This window comes from Asterias amurensis, chromosome 11, assembly GCF_032118995.1.
Source record: "Asterias amurensis chromosome 11, ASM3211899v1".
Taxonomy (NCBI): domain Eukaryota; kingdom Metazoa; phylum Echinodermata; class Asteroidea; order Forcipulatida; family Asteriidae; genus Asterias; species Asterias amurensis.
The window spans coordinates 11326594-11340883 of record NC_092658.1 but is presented as its reverse complement, the minus strand read 5'-3'; the positions used below and the strand labels follow the sequence as shown (position 1 = coordinate 11340883).

The 14290-nt window shown below is 40.4% G+C and overlaps 1 protein-coding gene across 1 annotated transcript; it reads right to left on the bottom strand.

The window, feature by feature from the left end:
* Window positions 1-58: 58 nt before the first annotated feature.
* Window positions 59-14182, bottom strand: LOC139944018 (coiled-coil domain-containing protein 40-like). Its single transcript, XM_071940951.1, has 18 exons — window positions 14122-14182; window positions 13352-13431; window positions 12776-12843; window positions 11733-12513; window positions 10911-11080; window positions 10301-10604; window positions 9538-9695; window positions 8951-9091; window positions 8330-8433; window positions 7614-7857; window positions 7062-7244; window positions 6193-6438; window positions 5197-5410; window positions 4111-4372; window positions 3514-3664; window positions 2625-2783; window positions 1898-2056; window positions 59-1352 (listed from the first exon to the last, which is right to left on the bottom strand). The coding sequence occupies exons 1-18, from the start codon at window positions 14139-14141 to the stop codon at window positions 1104-1106; spliced, it is 3693 nt and encodes a 1230-aa protein (XP_071797052.1). The 5' UTR covers window positions 14142-14182; the 3' UTR covers window positions 59-1103.
* Between the last annotated feature and the right edge of the window lie 108 nt (window positions 14183-14290).

The window sequence follows — 14290 nt, the reverse complement described above, 5'->3', positions numbered from 1 at the left end:
GTTTATTCACACTTCACTTAATTCAATGTAAATAGTTATTGTACAACATATTTTTAATTTAAAAATAATAAATCAAACGGTCAAAAGTTTGTATAACTACATAATATTTGTCGGAAATGTGTATTTATTCCAACATGAAAATTTACATCTTGTGTGGACTTTACTACTATGTATTGTCAGGAGAGTCAAGTTCCATATTGTAACAGCTAATTTGGGGATAAGGCATATAACAACCATCTTGAACTATATGAGGTCACTGTTAAAGTCTTTCGGGACTTCTTGACTGGTCTGGAAACTGTATTTCCATCCATCTTTAGTTTTAAACAATAACTATTTAAAGTCCCGATTGATTTATTTGATAGATATTAATATTTGATGTCTTAATAGAATGAAATCTCTTAGAGTCTTCAGAAAATACTTATTCAGGCAATCAAACAAATGGGAATCTTCTTCATGACAGAGCTGCTTGAGCAGAAAATACAGGTTAGCGTCGTTTCTGCTCGGCAAAATAAGCAGGATACTAGTCATAGATGGAACATGGGAAATAGTATTTTGGCTGACAATCATATTCTGACAAGCCTTTTTTTGATGCACAGCTGTTTTGTGTGCTTAAGATGCTAAACCAAAGCCCAATTTCATAGCACTGTATACCAAGTCTTTTTGTTTTAGCAGAAAAAATGATTTGCATTGTTGCAATCAAGTTAGAGTATCTTTTGCTTTGCTTCAGAAAGCCTGTTAAGTTTAAGTTTTTTTTTTATACTTATAAATGTACAATTTTCTACATAGTAAAAGTTTACGACTGGCAATCGGCCAATATTGGTCACTTACAATACAGTTTGAATTTCACCCTTACAATCCCAAGTCCTACAAAATCCATCTCTTGATTTTGTGTGATTCTAGAGAACAAGGTCATTTACTTCTAAACCACCCACCCTTATCCCTGGGGCAAAGCATTCTTATCTGAGTCCAAACATATCAGAGTCTTAACACATTGGAGGATAGAGTTGGATTCAGGAGGGTTTCTCACCAAGTATAATACACAATCTTATTCCATCCAGCAGCTTCCAACATTTCCCAACAATCTTTTGCAATCCCTTTCCATCTTATTGATCCTCCTCGCCGACCCCCCGTGAGCTAAGCGTTACCATGACCTTCCTCATGGCAGGCTGGACGTGAGGGAACTCCTGGTTGACGCGATCAACAATGGTAGCAATGGTGTGCATCCGATCAGTCTGCTTCTGCATCTCAGAGTCCAGAGCAGTCTCCGTCTTGCAGAGGAGGGTGTACTTGCCATCCTTGAGGGCTTGGTAGTATTTCACCCTCTGCTGTTTGGCCAGGAGATCAGTCAGGTTCTTAAAGAAAACACAAAACACATCAAGTTAACAGAGTTGGAGTTTTAATTTTGGTCTTTACCCATACACCGATGTGTGTTAGCACTGAATACTCAGTACTTTCCCCGAGTCCTGTGAAAAAAATATCACAGGCATGTTACTCGGGTGGGATTCGAACCCACGACCCTTGCAATTCTAGAGCAGTGTCTTACCAACTAGACTACCGAGGTTGCCTGGCAGATAGAGGCAGTTCGAATCCTATGTTTTGGCAGCGGGTACCGCAACGATATAGTAGATGTTAAATTTGCATCGGGGATAAAGAGAGTTGGAGTTGTCAACCCCCAGTTCTTTTCAGAACAAACACTTCTCAAAAGAGATTTACAGATGGTGCTATCACGAAGATTGACTCCCAACTACATATAGTAGCGCGCAAGTGTACAAGTCACCCACAACTTACAGCCAGTGAGCAAGTTCTTTTTTTTCCCCTCAGTGAGGGCACGTTTCGAGCTTGCAAGATCATACCCATGGTTTATATTCCTAGTCTTGGCCTATGACCTTTCACTTACCTTCTGTTTGACCTCAACCAGCCGGTCCAGGTCACCGTCCAGGGTATCAGCGTTGCTCTGAAGCTGTTGGAAGTTGCTTTGTTTCTCCTCCAGTTCTTGACTCAGCATCTGCTGATGAGTGCGCAGCTCTTGTATGTCCTGATCACAGGCGCCTGCATCCTGGATAAACAAAAAATGAAACTTGTTTGAGTGATCATAAACTATTTTTTAAATTTCTCTCCATCTTCTTACAACACACAGGGTTCTCTCCAGGATTTTCAAAACTGTTGGGCATTCTGAACCAAAATTTGTGATGTTTGGCTGAAACAGACTGAATTGAAATGAGGTCTTCGTAATGTTTTCTGCTTGGTGTTTATCTTTGGTTTAAAAGCCCTACTGTGCAATCTGGAGAATTTTAAAAGGTTTTATCTTTATTTGTTTGTTAACTTTTATCTGCGATAAAAAAAGTCAACTGCTATTCACGCGTCTCGGATGATTCACCAGCAGACACCTGTATACAGTTTTTGTTGCTTCTCAATGAGCGAAATAATAAATGAGGGTAGAATAAATATGGCAAGTTAGCTAGCACCTATAATACATCCGACAAGAGTCGACTTGATGATGATAATACATCTTTCATCCCATCGAAATAAGCATTTAGCCAATGAATAACTTCACTATAACAAATGATATATAGACAGTTTAAAGGGGCAGTCAGGGGTCACTTGAAACACTTGATTCTCTTTACCTGCTGTGTCTGTTTAATCTTCTTCCTCATCTCGGTCAGTTTCTTCTGGAATGTTCCTTTAGTCTCCACCTTCTTGTAGAGTTTGGATTGAGCGTCTCCGCGAGTGACAATGGTGTCCCGCCTGGACACTGCCTTCTCCATGTCTTGAATCAGTTTCTCCTGTTGCCCATAAACAAGATTACTACAGTCAGTCGTTGGTTGGTCAATAGTGATCACATTTCCACTCAGCTTGAGTGTGATCCCAATCCCACAGAAACAGTGAAATCCAAAACCCATAGTAACAGTGAAATCCTAAAGCCCAATTCCACATTAACAGTGAAATCCCAATCCCACAATAATAGTGAAATCCCAATCCCACAATAGTGAAATCCTAAAGCCCAATTCCACAGTACCAGTGAAATCCCAATCCCACAATAATAGTGAAATCCCAATCCAACCATAGTGAAATCCTAAAGCCCAATTCCACAGTACCAGTGAAATCCCAATCCAACAATAATAGTGAAATCCCAATCCCACAATAGTGAAATCCTAAAGCCCAATTCCGCAGTAACAGTGAAATCCCAATCCCACAATAGTAGTGAAATCCCAATCCAACCATAGTGAAATCCTAAAGCCCAATCCCACAGTTACAGTGAAATCCCAATCCCACAATAATAGTGAAATCCCAATCCCAAAATAGTGAAATCCTAAAGCCCAATTCCACAGTACCACTGAAAGTACGCAAGTACACAAGTATGAATCAAGCTCAACAGTGAAATCTCAATCCCACAATCAAAATGAATCCCAATCCCACAAAACAGTGAAATCCCAATCACACAGTAACAGGGAACTCCCAATCACACAGTAACATCTTAACCCCCATAACATGAAAGCGGACTCCTACACCTACCTGTAGTTTCATGAGCTGGGAGTGTCTGACATCCATGCGATGAATCTCAGCAGTCATGGCTCTGATCTCACCCTGGCCTACCTCAGAATCAACAGTGGCCTTAGCCTCTCGGGCAAGCTGGGTCTTCTTCTCCCACAACATTATCTGACGTCTGAAGGGTGAAGAAAGAAGGTAGAATTTGGTTTTAGATTTGTAGAATAATTTAACCATTCTTTAGTTCAAAACCCGAAAGACTGACCTCTATAACCCAGCAGTGCATACTTCAGATAAACCTAATAAAGCCAAGTATTTTTACAATTCCAAAGTATTTCACATTCTTATGAGGATAAAAAGTGGAATCGTAAAACTTTAGAGTGAAAGAAGTTCATAACTTATTGGTCTTGGTAACTTCTTTTCCATAAAGCAAATACTTGAAATTCAGTGAAAATTATAGCAGAACTTATTCATGGAATACCTGTAAATGATTTTCTTATAGAGATGAGTTTCCTGATTGCAAAGAACTTTGTGAAACTTTTTTGAATGATTTTCTTAATAAGGTGAGATTACTAATTGGGCAATATTCTTGATTAGGCAAAATTCTTATTTGGGAATTCTTACTCGGCTTCCACTAGACTGTTCAGCAGCCTCTCTTTCTCCTCTCCCAGTCCCTCCAGTTGGTTCTGCATCTGTATGGACTCCATCTCAGCCTCTCTCAGCGACAGGATGAAGTCATTCTCAATCAGGATGTTATCCTGTTTCAGGTTCTGTCTTGTCTTGCCCTCCTTGGTTAGGAGGAGGTTCAGTTTGAGCATGTCGTTCTGCATGTTGCGGATGCTGCGCTCGACGTCCTTGTGCTCTGCCTCTTGGCTAGTGATATCATCTGAAACAAGAAGAATGTAAGTCTTACTTGCGTGAACCACAGTCAAAGTAAAGCATATTAAATGTTTTGATATACACATAAACCGAGTGACTGTAATGCGTCGCCATTACATTGGGTCGTCACTAGTACATACATAGCACCACACCCAACGACAAGCCGAGATTTGCCCCCAACTTTTTCACTGACTAGCCAGTGGGACCTTGTCATTTCACTAGTCCAACAGCTTTTCCACTAATCATTATCTTAAGATTTTCTATCAACATTATCATATGTATGGGGCTTGAGTTCAAAACCTTATTAACAATCTGGGCCCATTTTCATAGAGCTCCGCACACAAAGTAGCTAAGCACAAACAAACTATGCTAACCAGAATAAGGTTACCACCCGAACTACCATGTCACAAGTACAATTTCTGACTGGTATCCTGCTCATTTTTGCTCAGCAATTGTTATGCATTATTTTCTGCTAAATAAGCAGCCCTATGAAATTGGGCCCTGTTAAAGCGCAAACATTTGGACGCAATGAACTAGCCATACGGACCACTGGGACAGAATTTTGACCGACTTGGAAGTTATAACTGGCAGTTGCCCAGCGGACTGTTGAAGGTAAACACTCTAGTTGGAATTCTACAAATTTAGCTTTTATAATAAAAATAATGACAAGGTTCTATATAGCGCATTTTACAAAAACTGTCTCATTGCGCTTTACATTTTAGGGATTTAAATACAAATAGTTTTAAGATGATTAAGTTTATGTGTACTTGAAAACAATACAGTCACTCAGAAAAATTGTAGAAAATTGTAAGAAAATCCAGCCTAACTCACTCTCAATGCGTAACTTCTTCTGGTGTAGAATCATGAGGGCCTTCTTCATGATGTTGACCTCTGTCTGTTGTCCGTCCTTCTCTTGGGTCAGCTTGACCAGCTCACTCTGCTGCCGCAGCCAGAACTGCTGCAGGTCGGCAATGTCCTGGATACGGGCGTCTATGTTCTTGTGGAGGCCATTGACCTCTTGTTCTAATGGACCCAGCTCCTCGCCCTGAAATGAACAAGTTTATAGTTATTCTCAAGATTGTCAAGATATGTCTTCTTCCTGATTTAAGTTGACCCAATTAATTTTGGTTGCGCCTTTTTGGGACTCAGTATCCCTTTCTTATACAGTAAAATGCTAACCAGTTGACTACCAAAATGGTGAGCACGGTACAGTTGTTAATTGTTTGAAAATTATCAATATAAACCACAAGGTAAACTGACTGGGTAAATTTGTAAATGATTTTTGGGGTTGAACAAAGAATTGACTAGAGTGGGATTCGAACCAACGACCTCCGGATTAACGTGCCGGCGCTCTACCAACTGAGCTATCTAGCCCTATATTGGCGGTGTCCCTATTTTGTCAATATCTTTGTTCGGGGGTGCCAGTCAGAAGCCATACAACCGTTAACTGCCGTGTAGCCAGGGATCACACCCAAATTACGATACAACCTGGGAAGCGGCAGCTAGGGGATCACCTTAAGGGGATGCGACTTTTTGTTTGAAAATTGTTTGATTGTTTTAATCCTATATAAATGTAGATGTATGCATTAAAACTAACTTGTGAAAATTTCATTTCAAAAGGTGGTCATGCTCTTGAGAATATGTCCATAAAGAAAAATAATCCCTAATACACAAAATATAGCATAAAAAGTGATATATTTTAGCATAACCACCTTACTTCAAAGTGAAATGCCTCAAAAAATGCTTTATTCTTTTGTAAGCTGCTTTAGGCTATTCAATTTGTTTATTTTATTGCCCTTAATTTTAAGAGTGTTCTTGACTACTCACCCCTTGAGAGCTGATGATCGCCTCAATCTTTTTATTGTACTGATCAATCTGGCCTTGCTTGCGTTCGATGACGGCGTTGCGTTTGACGATTTCGTTCTCGCTGCGTGAGATGATCTCGTTCTTCTCATGGATCTCTGCGTCTAGCTCCTGCATGTTCTTTCTGAGGTGCTCCACCCGCGTCAGGGTGTGGGAAAGATCCAGAGTGTCGTGGGAAATCTCATTTTCTACTTTGGCTCTTGATGCTTCCTAAACACCAGGATGGAAAAAAGATGATATTTTAGTGATTAAAAATAAAACACAGATTCTGCATTGTGCTTTTTATAGCCCCAGGAGACTTATCTTTCCCCACACAACATACTTCCCAGTGTTTTTGACCATGTGAGGTCATGTGTCGACCAATTTTACGTAATAATTTACACACAAAAAATGAATATTAAACTGCCTATTTTTTTTCATTGTTGCTATTGTTAAAAATAACTATTTCATTATTTGGCCATTGATACAAGAAAACAAAATACACTAATAGCCAAAACAAAACTTTACGTGTGGTGCAAAGAATTTTGCCATTGAAAGTGCCCTTTCATTTTTTGAAAGGGCAAGGGCACCAAGGCATTTTCTCCATTTGGTAAAGGGCACCCTATGAGGAAATTGTACATTTCTCTGGGGCATTTCAAGGGCACCAAGGCAATATCCAGGGGGCATAGAGGCAATCGCCTTCATTGCCTCTGTGAAGTATCAGGCCTGTTGTCTGTGCTCAGTCACAGCAACATCTTGAAAAGTGAGTCAACAACTCTTTTGATATCATCCAAAGGTCGACTTGAGGCCAGCTTTAAGACCCAATCTTCTCATAAACAACTACACACACTCACCTGCTCCGCAATGAGCTTGCGCGTCTTGTTGGCCATCTTGTTGGCATACTGAGTCACTTTGTCCATCGTCATCTTCTGCCGCATGGTTTCCATGATGGTCTCCTCCAAGCGCATCTTCTCTAGGAATTCACGCTCGATTTGTTTGCGCAGGGAATTCACTTCATTCATCCGCAGCGTTCGGTCCTGAGATTGTTAGGATTTTTTTAAACACAGGAAGAGATATATATATTAACCAACTCTGTATTCTGTCTGTAATTTAAAAAAACCCTGAAAGAAACACTAGTCGGGAAGTGACTGCCGTTTTTTATCTCATTAAAACCATTCCCCTTCATAAAAAAACTTTTGCTTTGAGGTAAATATTAGTGACGAACTGTATGTATAATTAGTTCGCAGTAAAACCATGTGTAGCTTAAGAATTTTATTGTTAGTAAACTAGCGCACTGATGCCGGTGGTTATGTGCTACATAAATGTGGCCTATTATTATTATGTCTGCTCGCTGAGTAGATTGTGTTCTTTTGAGAACTTGCCTTGCTATTCTATACATGACTTACCGTCGTTGCCCTGGTGAGGGCCTGCTCCGTCTCATGCAACATTCTGGTGTAGGTGCTGTAGTCCTGCTTGATCTGTTCCTGTTTAGACTGGCATATAGAGATGAGCTTCTTGACCGTGTTCATGTCCGACTCATTCTTATTCAGCAGGATGGTCAGCGTCTCGTTATTTTCCTGCTCCTTCAGGATGGACTTACGGTAGCCATCGATCTCTGTCTGCAGGGAGAGGATGTGCTGCCTCTGTTGGCTGTTTGAGAGAGAGGGGTGTAGGGCGAGTTTGATGGTGCAAAATATTCACTGATGTTTTTGTTTTTTTGAGTTGGTAACATTTTCCTGGTAATATTTTCCAACTCTACAGAGCTGTGCACATTTGTGTACTTATTTACAGGTTGGCATGTTGTATTCAAAACCGTAGCGGATGATATTGATTGGCGAGACATTTGACTACGAGAAAAAATTCTTGCAGGCCTAGATCCCCTTAGAACCTTTCAGATGTGAAAGTTCAGGTTTACAATTTCTATGAATCACAAGAAATATAAAACTACAGGTTTGGACAAAATGTGGACTCTTTCTTTCTCCTGGTTGGTGACTGCTTTCAAGAAGATTTTCTGAATTTGTTTTCTGAGAAATCACGCATCTGCAATGAGTCACATATAACAGGCCTTCTGATTGGTCGTGATCATACAGATCAAATGAGCTAATGAGGAGCAAGGACTCACCTGAGTGCTTCCTGCATGGCAGCGTGTGCTTCATCACGCCTTCTCATGCCAATAATACTGCTATTCCACTGCTGGTACAGCTGCTTTCTCTCCAGGTTAATTGACTGCAATCAAAATATTAAACATCATAAACGTTCAGATACAAACGGACGGCCTGTGGCATATGGAAGGGCAAGACCGCATTTGTGGTGAATCGGAACATTTGAACTAAAGTTCCAGGCCCAATTTCATAGAGCTGTTGAGAAGAAAACATTGCTTTTCATTTTCATTGCTAAGCTACATTTAGAGGAGAACCAGTCATGAGCAGTGTACATTGCACAGTATTCTGGCTGGTAACCAATGTGTCGATAACCAATGTATAAAACATTGAAGTCTTATAAAGCGCCCACTTCCACCTATTACAATGAGGTGCTAAAGGCGCTCAAACAAAGAGAAACACTTTTTCAGACAGACTTTTAAGTTTTTTTTATGAACATGGACCCATTTATGTAGCACCTCATAGTGGTTTCAAATGTGCAGCAGCACACTAAGCATAGGTAAGTTTCAGCATCAAACTTAGCAATTTTTATTGTTGATATTTCTCAGTCAAAACAGACTACCCAAATCTTTGATTGAACACACCTCGATTTCCAGGCGAGCTTCTGAGAGTGCTTCCTTAGCTGCCTTGGTCTCTTCACCTTGTGCGTAAAACTGGGCTTCATAAAGAGATATCTGCTCTCTCAGCTTATCAACATTCTCGGTCAACCTGTCAACGTACAAATCCTGTAAAACAAGACAAATAACTGTCAATTTTAGAAAAAGGAAACTTCAGGTAAATGTTAACATTAAAAACCCAATATTTGTTATAAAAAATTTTGTATATCTATTTGTAGATATGTTGCTTGATTTAGTTGGTTTCTGGGTGCGTATCACCATTTCATTTCATTTAGAATTGTGACGCCAAGAACTCTCAGCAAATTGAACTTAATCACTACACATGACCAACAACTCCATGGAGAGATGGCAAAAATGAAAGACATCAAAACCTGTGAACTCAGGTCAAACAGAGGGGCCTGGGCACAAAATATGTAGTAGGATTTAAAACTTTGCATCGGGGAAATACGATTTAGTAAGGTTTACAATGTATTGATGATCTGTAAATGAGTTAGGGTGGTTCTGAAAAGATGTAACTTTGTTTAAGAGAGTGGTCTGGTTCAACCTAACCCAACCTGTTTCTGTTTGTCGGTCTCTGCAACATTGACTTCGCTGTCGGCCTTCTCCGCTGCCCGCCTCATCACAGCTATGTCCCCACGAATGTCTTCCTTGGCGTTGGTCATGTAGAACAGATGGAGTGCCAGATTCTCTACCTCTGTCTGCAAGCTTGAGGCTAGAGTACAAGAAGGATGAAAAGACAACATTTCATAAAGTTGCACAGCAGAAATACTGCTTCGCAAATTTCTTTGAAGCAAAAAATTAGTGGGTCACCAGTTGCAACATGGATAATTTGAAGGAATTTTGGCCGGTTTCTGCTAAGCAAAATTTTCTGTACTTAGAACATTTTTGTGCTTACTTAATTTTTCTGTGCTTAGAACATTTGTGTGCTTACAGGCTTTATAAAATTGAGCCCAGGGCACAATTTCATGGCTCTGCTTTCCATAAGCAATGAATAAGTGTTTATGAAAGCAGGGAACTCTGTGCTTTCAACATTTTAGAGGTTTGCAGAAAACTTTTAGTTGTGCCTGGTGTATTCTATGTATCTAGGTTTTCTTCACTCACATTGCTAGCGAAGAAGTTTGGTACTTGCCCTGTAAGTGTAGAATGGTGGCTGCATGAGCTTCAAATTGCAAAACAACAAAATCTAAATGATTCAACCTTTTCCTGGAATAGTTTGAAAGGGTGCTTTACACCAGTGCAAGGAGAAACCAAACCATTCGTCAGTGGCAAAAATCCTAAAACATGAATGATTTAGTTCAACACAAACAAGTCACTCACCATCTTTACGCTGCTGCGTCACGTTGCCCTGAGTGTCTTTATACATGCCTCGCACCTCCTGGAGCTGCTCCTCGCACTGCTGCCGCTTGCGTGCCATGTTGCTCAGCTCGTCGTGCCGCTTCTCTAGGTGCATCTGCAGTCGTGCAAGCTCTTGCTGCAGGCCGTACAGATTGACGCCGAGCTCTTCTCGCTCTTTACGCTTGTTCCTCAGAGCTTCGCTGAGCTCTCTCAGCTCCAGAGAAACCTTGGTGCTCTGCTTCGACAGGTGGTCATTGAGAGCAGTCTGAAATCGCCTCATCAAGGGCTGTTGGTCGGGGAAATAAAGTGGAAAACAAGATAAAATATCTGGCAATCTTGTGAAGACAAAATATCAATTCTTAAAGGTAAAATTAAGTGCTTAACTACAACTACTCAAATTAAATCTTAATTCATCTGACAGGTAAATGCTGTACTTCTCTAGACATAGAAACCCTAGGACGCCCCTTCCTTCAATCAAGTTGATTGAATGCGACCTTTTGAAATTTTATTGATGATAATTTGCTCAATTTTTTTAAATTAAACTTGTCATTATAAGATTTCCTATCAAGTAGGATACATAACAATTACTTACGTGATCAGGATCCAAAACCACCATCTCACTCTCATCATCAGAAATGTCTGATTCTCCTCCCCCATCATCTTCCCCTTCCTCCTCCTCCTCCTCTTCCTCCTCGCTGTCTACTTGTGTCAGCTCGGTGTGTCTGTGTCGGTCATCCCCGCCACCCCGGCTTCCACCAGCACCTTCAGATATCAAAAATAGAAATACTTCACAACAGACCATTCCATTCAACATATTTACCCAGTCAATTTCCCTAGTGATATACTATTTTGTATACAATTATTTCATATTACAAAATGCAAATAAACATGCTATCTTTTTAATAGTGAACAGACTGGATAAACAAATTGAATTGAATTGAATGTGTGCTGCTGCTTCAATATGATGGGCAGGACCTAAAGGCAGTGGACACTATTGGTAATTACTCAAAATAATTATTACCCAAAAACTTTATTTGGTAACAAGTAATGGGGAGAGGTTGATAGTATTAAACATTGTGAGAAATGGTTCCCTCTGACGTAACATAGTTTTTGAGAAAGAAGTAATTTTCCACGAATTTGATTTCGAGACGGCACATTTAGAAATGAGGTCTCGAAATCAATCATCTGAAAGCACACAACTTTGTGTGACAAGAGTGTTTTTCTTTCTTTCATTATTATCTCACAACTTTGACAATCAATTGAGCTCAAATTTTCACAGGTTTGTTATTTTATGTATATGTTGAGATACACCAAGTGAGAAGACTGGTCTTTAAAAATTACCAATAGTGTCCAGTGTCTTCAATGGATTGGTGCTTCAGTCTAAATAAATTATAAATAAGGGTTGAATACTTACCAGTGATACCTCTACTGTACCCTCCTGCTCCCTCATCGAACTGATCCTGACCAGCCATCTCAGCAGCCAAAGGGGACTGTCTAGTTGATGAGCCTGGTCTGGTTGCTGACCCCGGTCTGGCAGCAGAGCCTGGTCTATCCGCAGAGGCAGAAACAGGTCTGGAGACATCGGCTGGTTGCTCAGCAGAGGGTGGTCTTCTTGAAGAAGGTGGTCGCTGGGCAGAGCCTGGTCGCTGGGCAGAGCCTGGTCGCTGGGCAGATCCTGGTCGCTGGGCAGAGCCTGGTCGCTGGGCAGAGCCCGGCTTCTTAGCTGATTCTGGTTGTTCGGCAGATCCTGGTCGTTGAGCAGATCCTGGTCTCTGAGCAGAGCCTGGTCGTTGAGCAGAGCCTGGTTTCTCAGCTGTGCCTGGTCTCTGAGCAGAGCCTGGCCGTTCTCCCGACCCGGGCCTTTGAGCCGATCCTGGTCTCCCAGAAAGTGGGCGGTCGGGAGTTTGGGGCTTACCCGCTGAGGCTGCAGAGCCAGCTCTTTGTGCTGAGGCTGCAGAGCCAGCTCTTTGTGCTGAGGCTGGTCTTGCTGCTGATGGGGGCCGGTCAGCAGAAGGCGCTCTATGAGGATCCTCTTCTGCCTCACCTTGATCTTGGACAGACCCAGCTCTGGAAGCTTTCTGGGCAGAGGATGGTCTCTGGCCAGATGCTGGTCTCTCCTTTGAAGCTGGACGTTCCCCTGAGGCTGGTCTGCCACCTTCCCCATCAGGTACTTCAGAAGTATCATTTTCTCTAAACTATAGATTAGGGTTGAAAGAATTGGTTATTACAATGCAGTCTCAAAAACAAACAACAACAAACTGAAGACAGTCTTCAGCATCTTATGCATTTAGTTGGTCTTTCGAAAACTTCACCACTAAGGTTCCCCTGTAATACAAGAGCGTATTACACTATGGCATATAAGAATATACACAAAAGTTTCCTACATAATAATATTCTTCATTAATTTAAGTAGTATTTTCTTTGCATCTTCTTTGTGTCAGATTGTAGTAGATTTACCTCTTTAAGCGCCTTGACATTTATTTCTCCTGCAATGTCCATCATGTTTGACTTGTCATCACCATCAACTGTTTTTGAAAAATTATAGGGATTGCAAAGTAGTGGTTATAAAAGTAAACATAAACACAAAATAAAAACATTTAGAGGACTTTGTTTCAGTTCAGCGTACTAAGGCCAAACTTAAAAAACTTAGGTCCAGAATGCCCAACTGTTTTGAAAAAAACTCTGGGGAGAACCCTGGAATCAATGCATCAGACTTTGTGATTTGATGAGCACGCCAGTGAGTGCCATCTTTGAGGTTCATCAATGACGGAATAATTGGAAACTCATGCACAAAATGGGTTAACAAGCAAGTTTTTTTTATTTAGTTTTATGAGAGGATGCCTTACTCTGGTGATGTCATTGTGTCATTTCTAAAACAATGGCCTTAGAAACTGAAAACATATATTACTTCGAAATTGCATTGTATTAAAATTGTAAATTGTCTTAACTCTTATCATTGTTTGCTACATTCCTTCAGGCAGTAAAGACCAATGTGATTTGATTATGAGGAAAAGGTTGTTTGACTGCACTCACCTTGGGAAGGGGCTTCCTCTGCTGGATTTTCATCCTGTTCAGCAGTTTCAGGAGTCTCTTCCACCAACTGATCTTGTAAACTTTGGATGTAAAACAAATAAAGAATGTTGAGAAAATATAAAGAAACAATCACAACTCAGCCACCTGTCAGCACTGACAGCAGGATAAACTGTGCACAATTTTGGTATAAAATGTAAAAGCATCGATTTGGAGAACAGAAAAAGATTTTCAGCAGTCGTACAATTAAACTTTATTAAAGTAAACAAGTGCCTGTCTTACTCTTGAGTCTTTTTATAATTAAAAAATATATTATCTATAATTTGTTGTTATTGTAGCTTCCAGGAATCCAGGCATTATCAAATTACTATCAATTCAAATTCAATCATGTCTTTTTTAGATTTATTAGAAATAGAAAGGAACATCTTCCCATGTCCAACCCTCAACTATATTTAAAGTAAGTGTTCCTTTTTAGAACGTATCAATACAGTTATTAAATTGTTCTGCCTTTGAACTGTCATCAGTCATCTCGCCAACTCAACTCATCATGACCATTCGTGTGGTGCCAAATCACATTGACTTTCACATTCCTCACGACACGACAGTAAAAATTTCAACCAAAACATCATGACAGATTATCCTTATTTTGCGTCAATCGTTACATTATTTAATACCAAGTGAAGGGAAATATTAAATTTAAGAGTTGAGAATACACTTGCTATTCATTTTTTAGATATGATCAAACAAAAAAGGTGTATTTTCGAAAAGATTACCTGTCTTCGGTATCAGCCATTTCGCTTGTTGTTGCTATGCATCGTCAATAGAACCACACAGGTAACCACAGGTCAGTAGTTCACAAAGCGTACGCTGCACATAGTACCAGTGATTTTTCTCTGTGCGCACAGCTCAACGACTGTTTTCTTTTTCAACTACAAATAATGT

What these genes read in the sequence shown, in the direction of transcription:
- LOC139944018 (XM_071940951.1), bottom strand. Translation starts at nt 14,141, where the DNA reads ATGGCTGATACCGAAGACAG. An exon ending in GCCATGCAGGAAGCACTCAG is followed by an intron (nt 7,858 to 8,329) that starts GTGAGTCCTTGC and finishes TCTCTCAAACAG; the next exon opens with CCAACAGAGGCAGCACATCC. An exon ending in GCAAGCTCATTGCGGAGCAG is followed by an intron (nt 6,439 to 7,061) that starts GTGAGTGTGTGT and finishes CCTGGTGTTTAG; the next exon opens with GAAGCATCAAGAGCCAAAGT.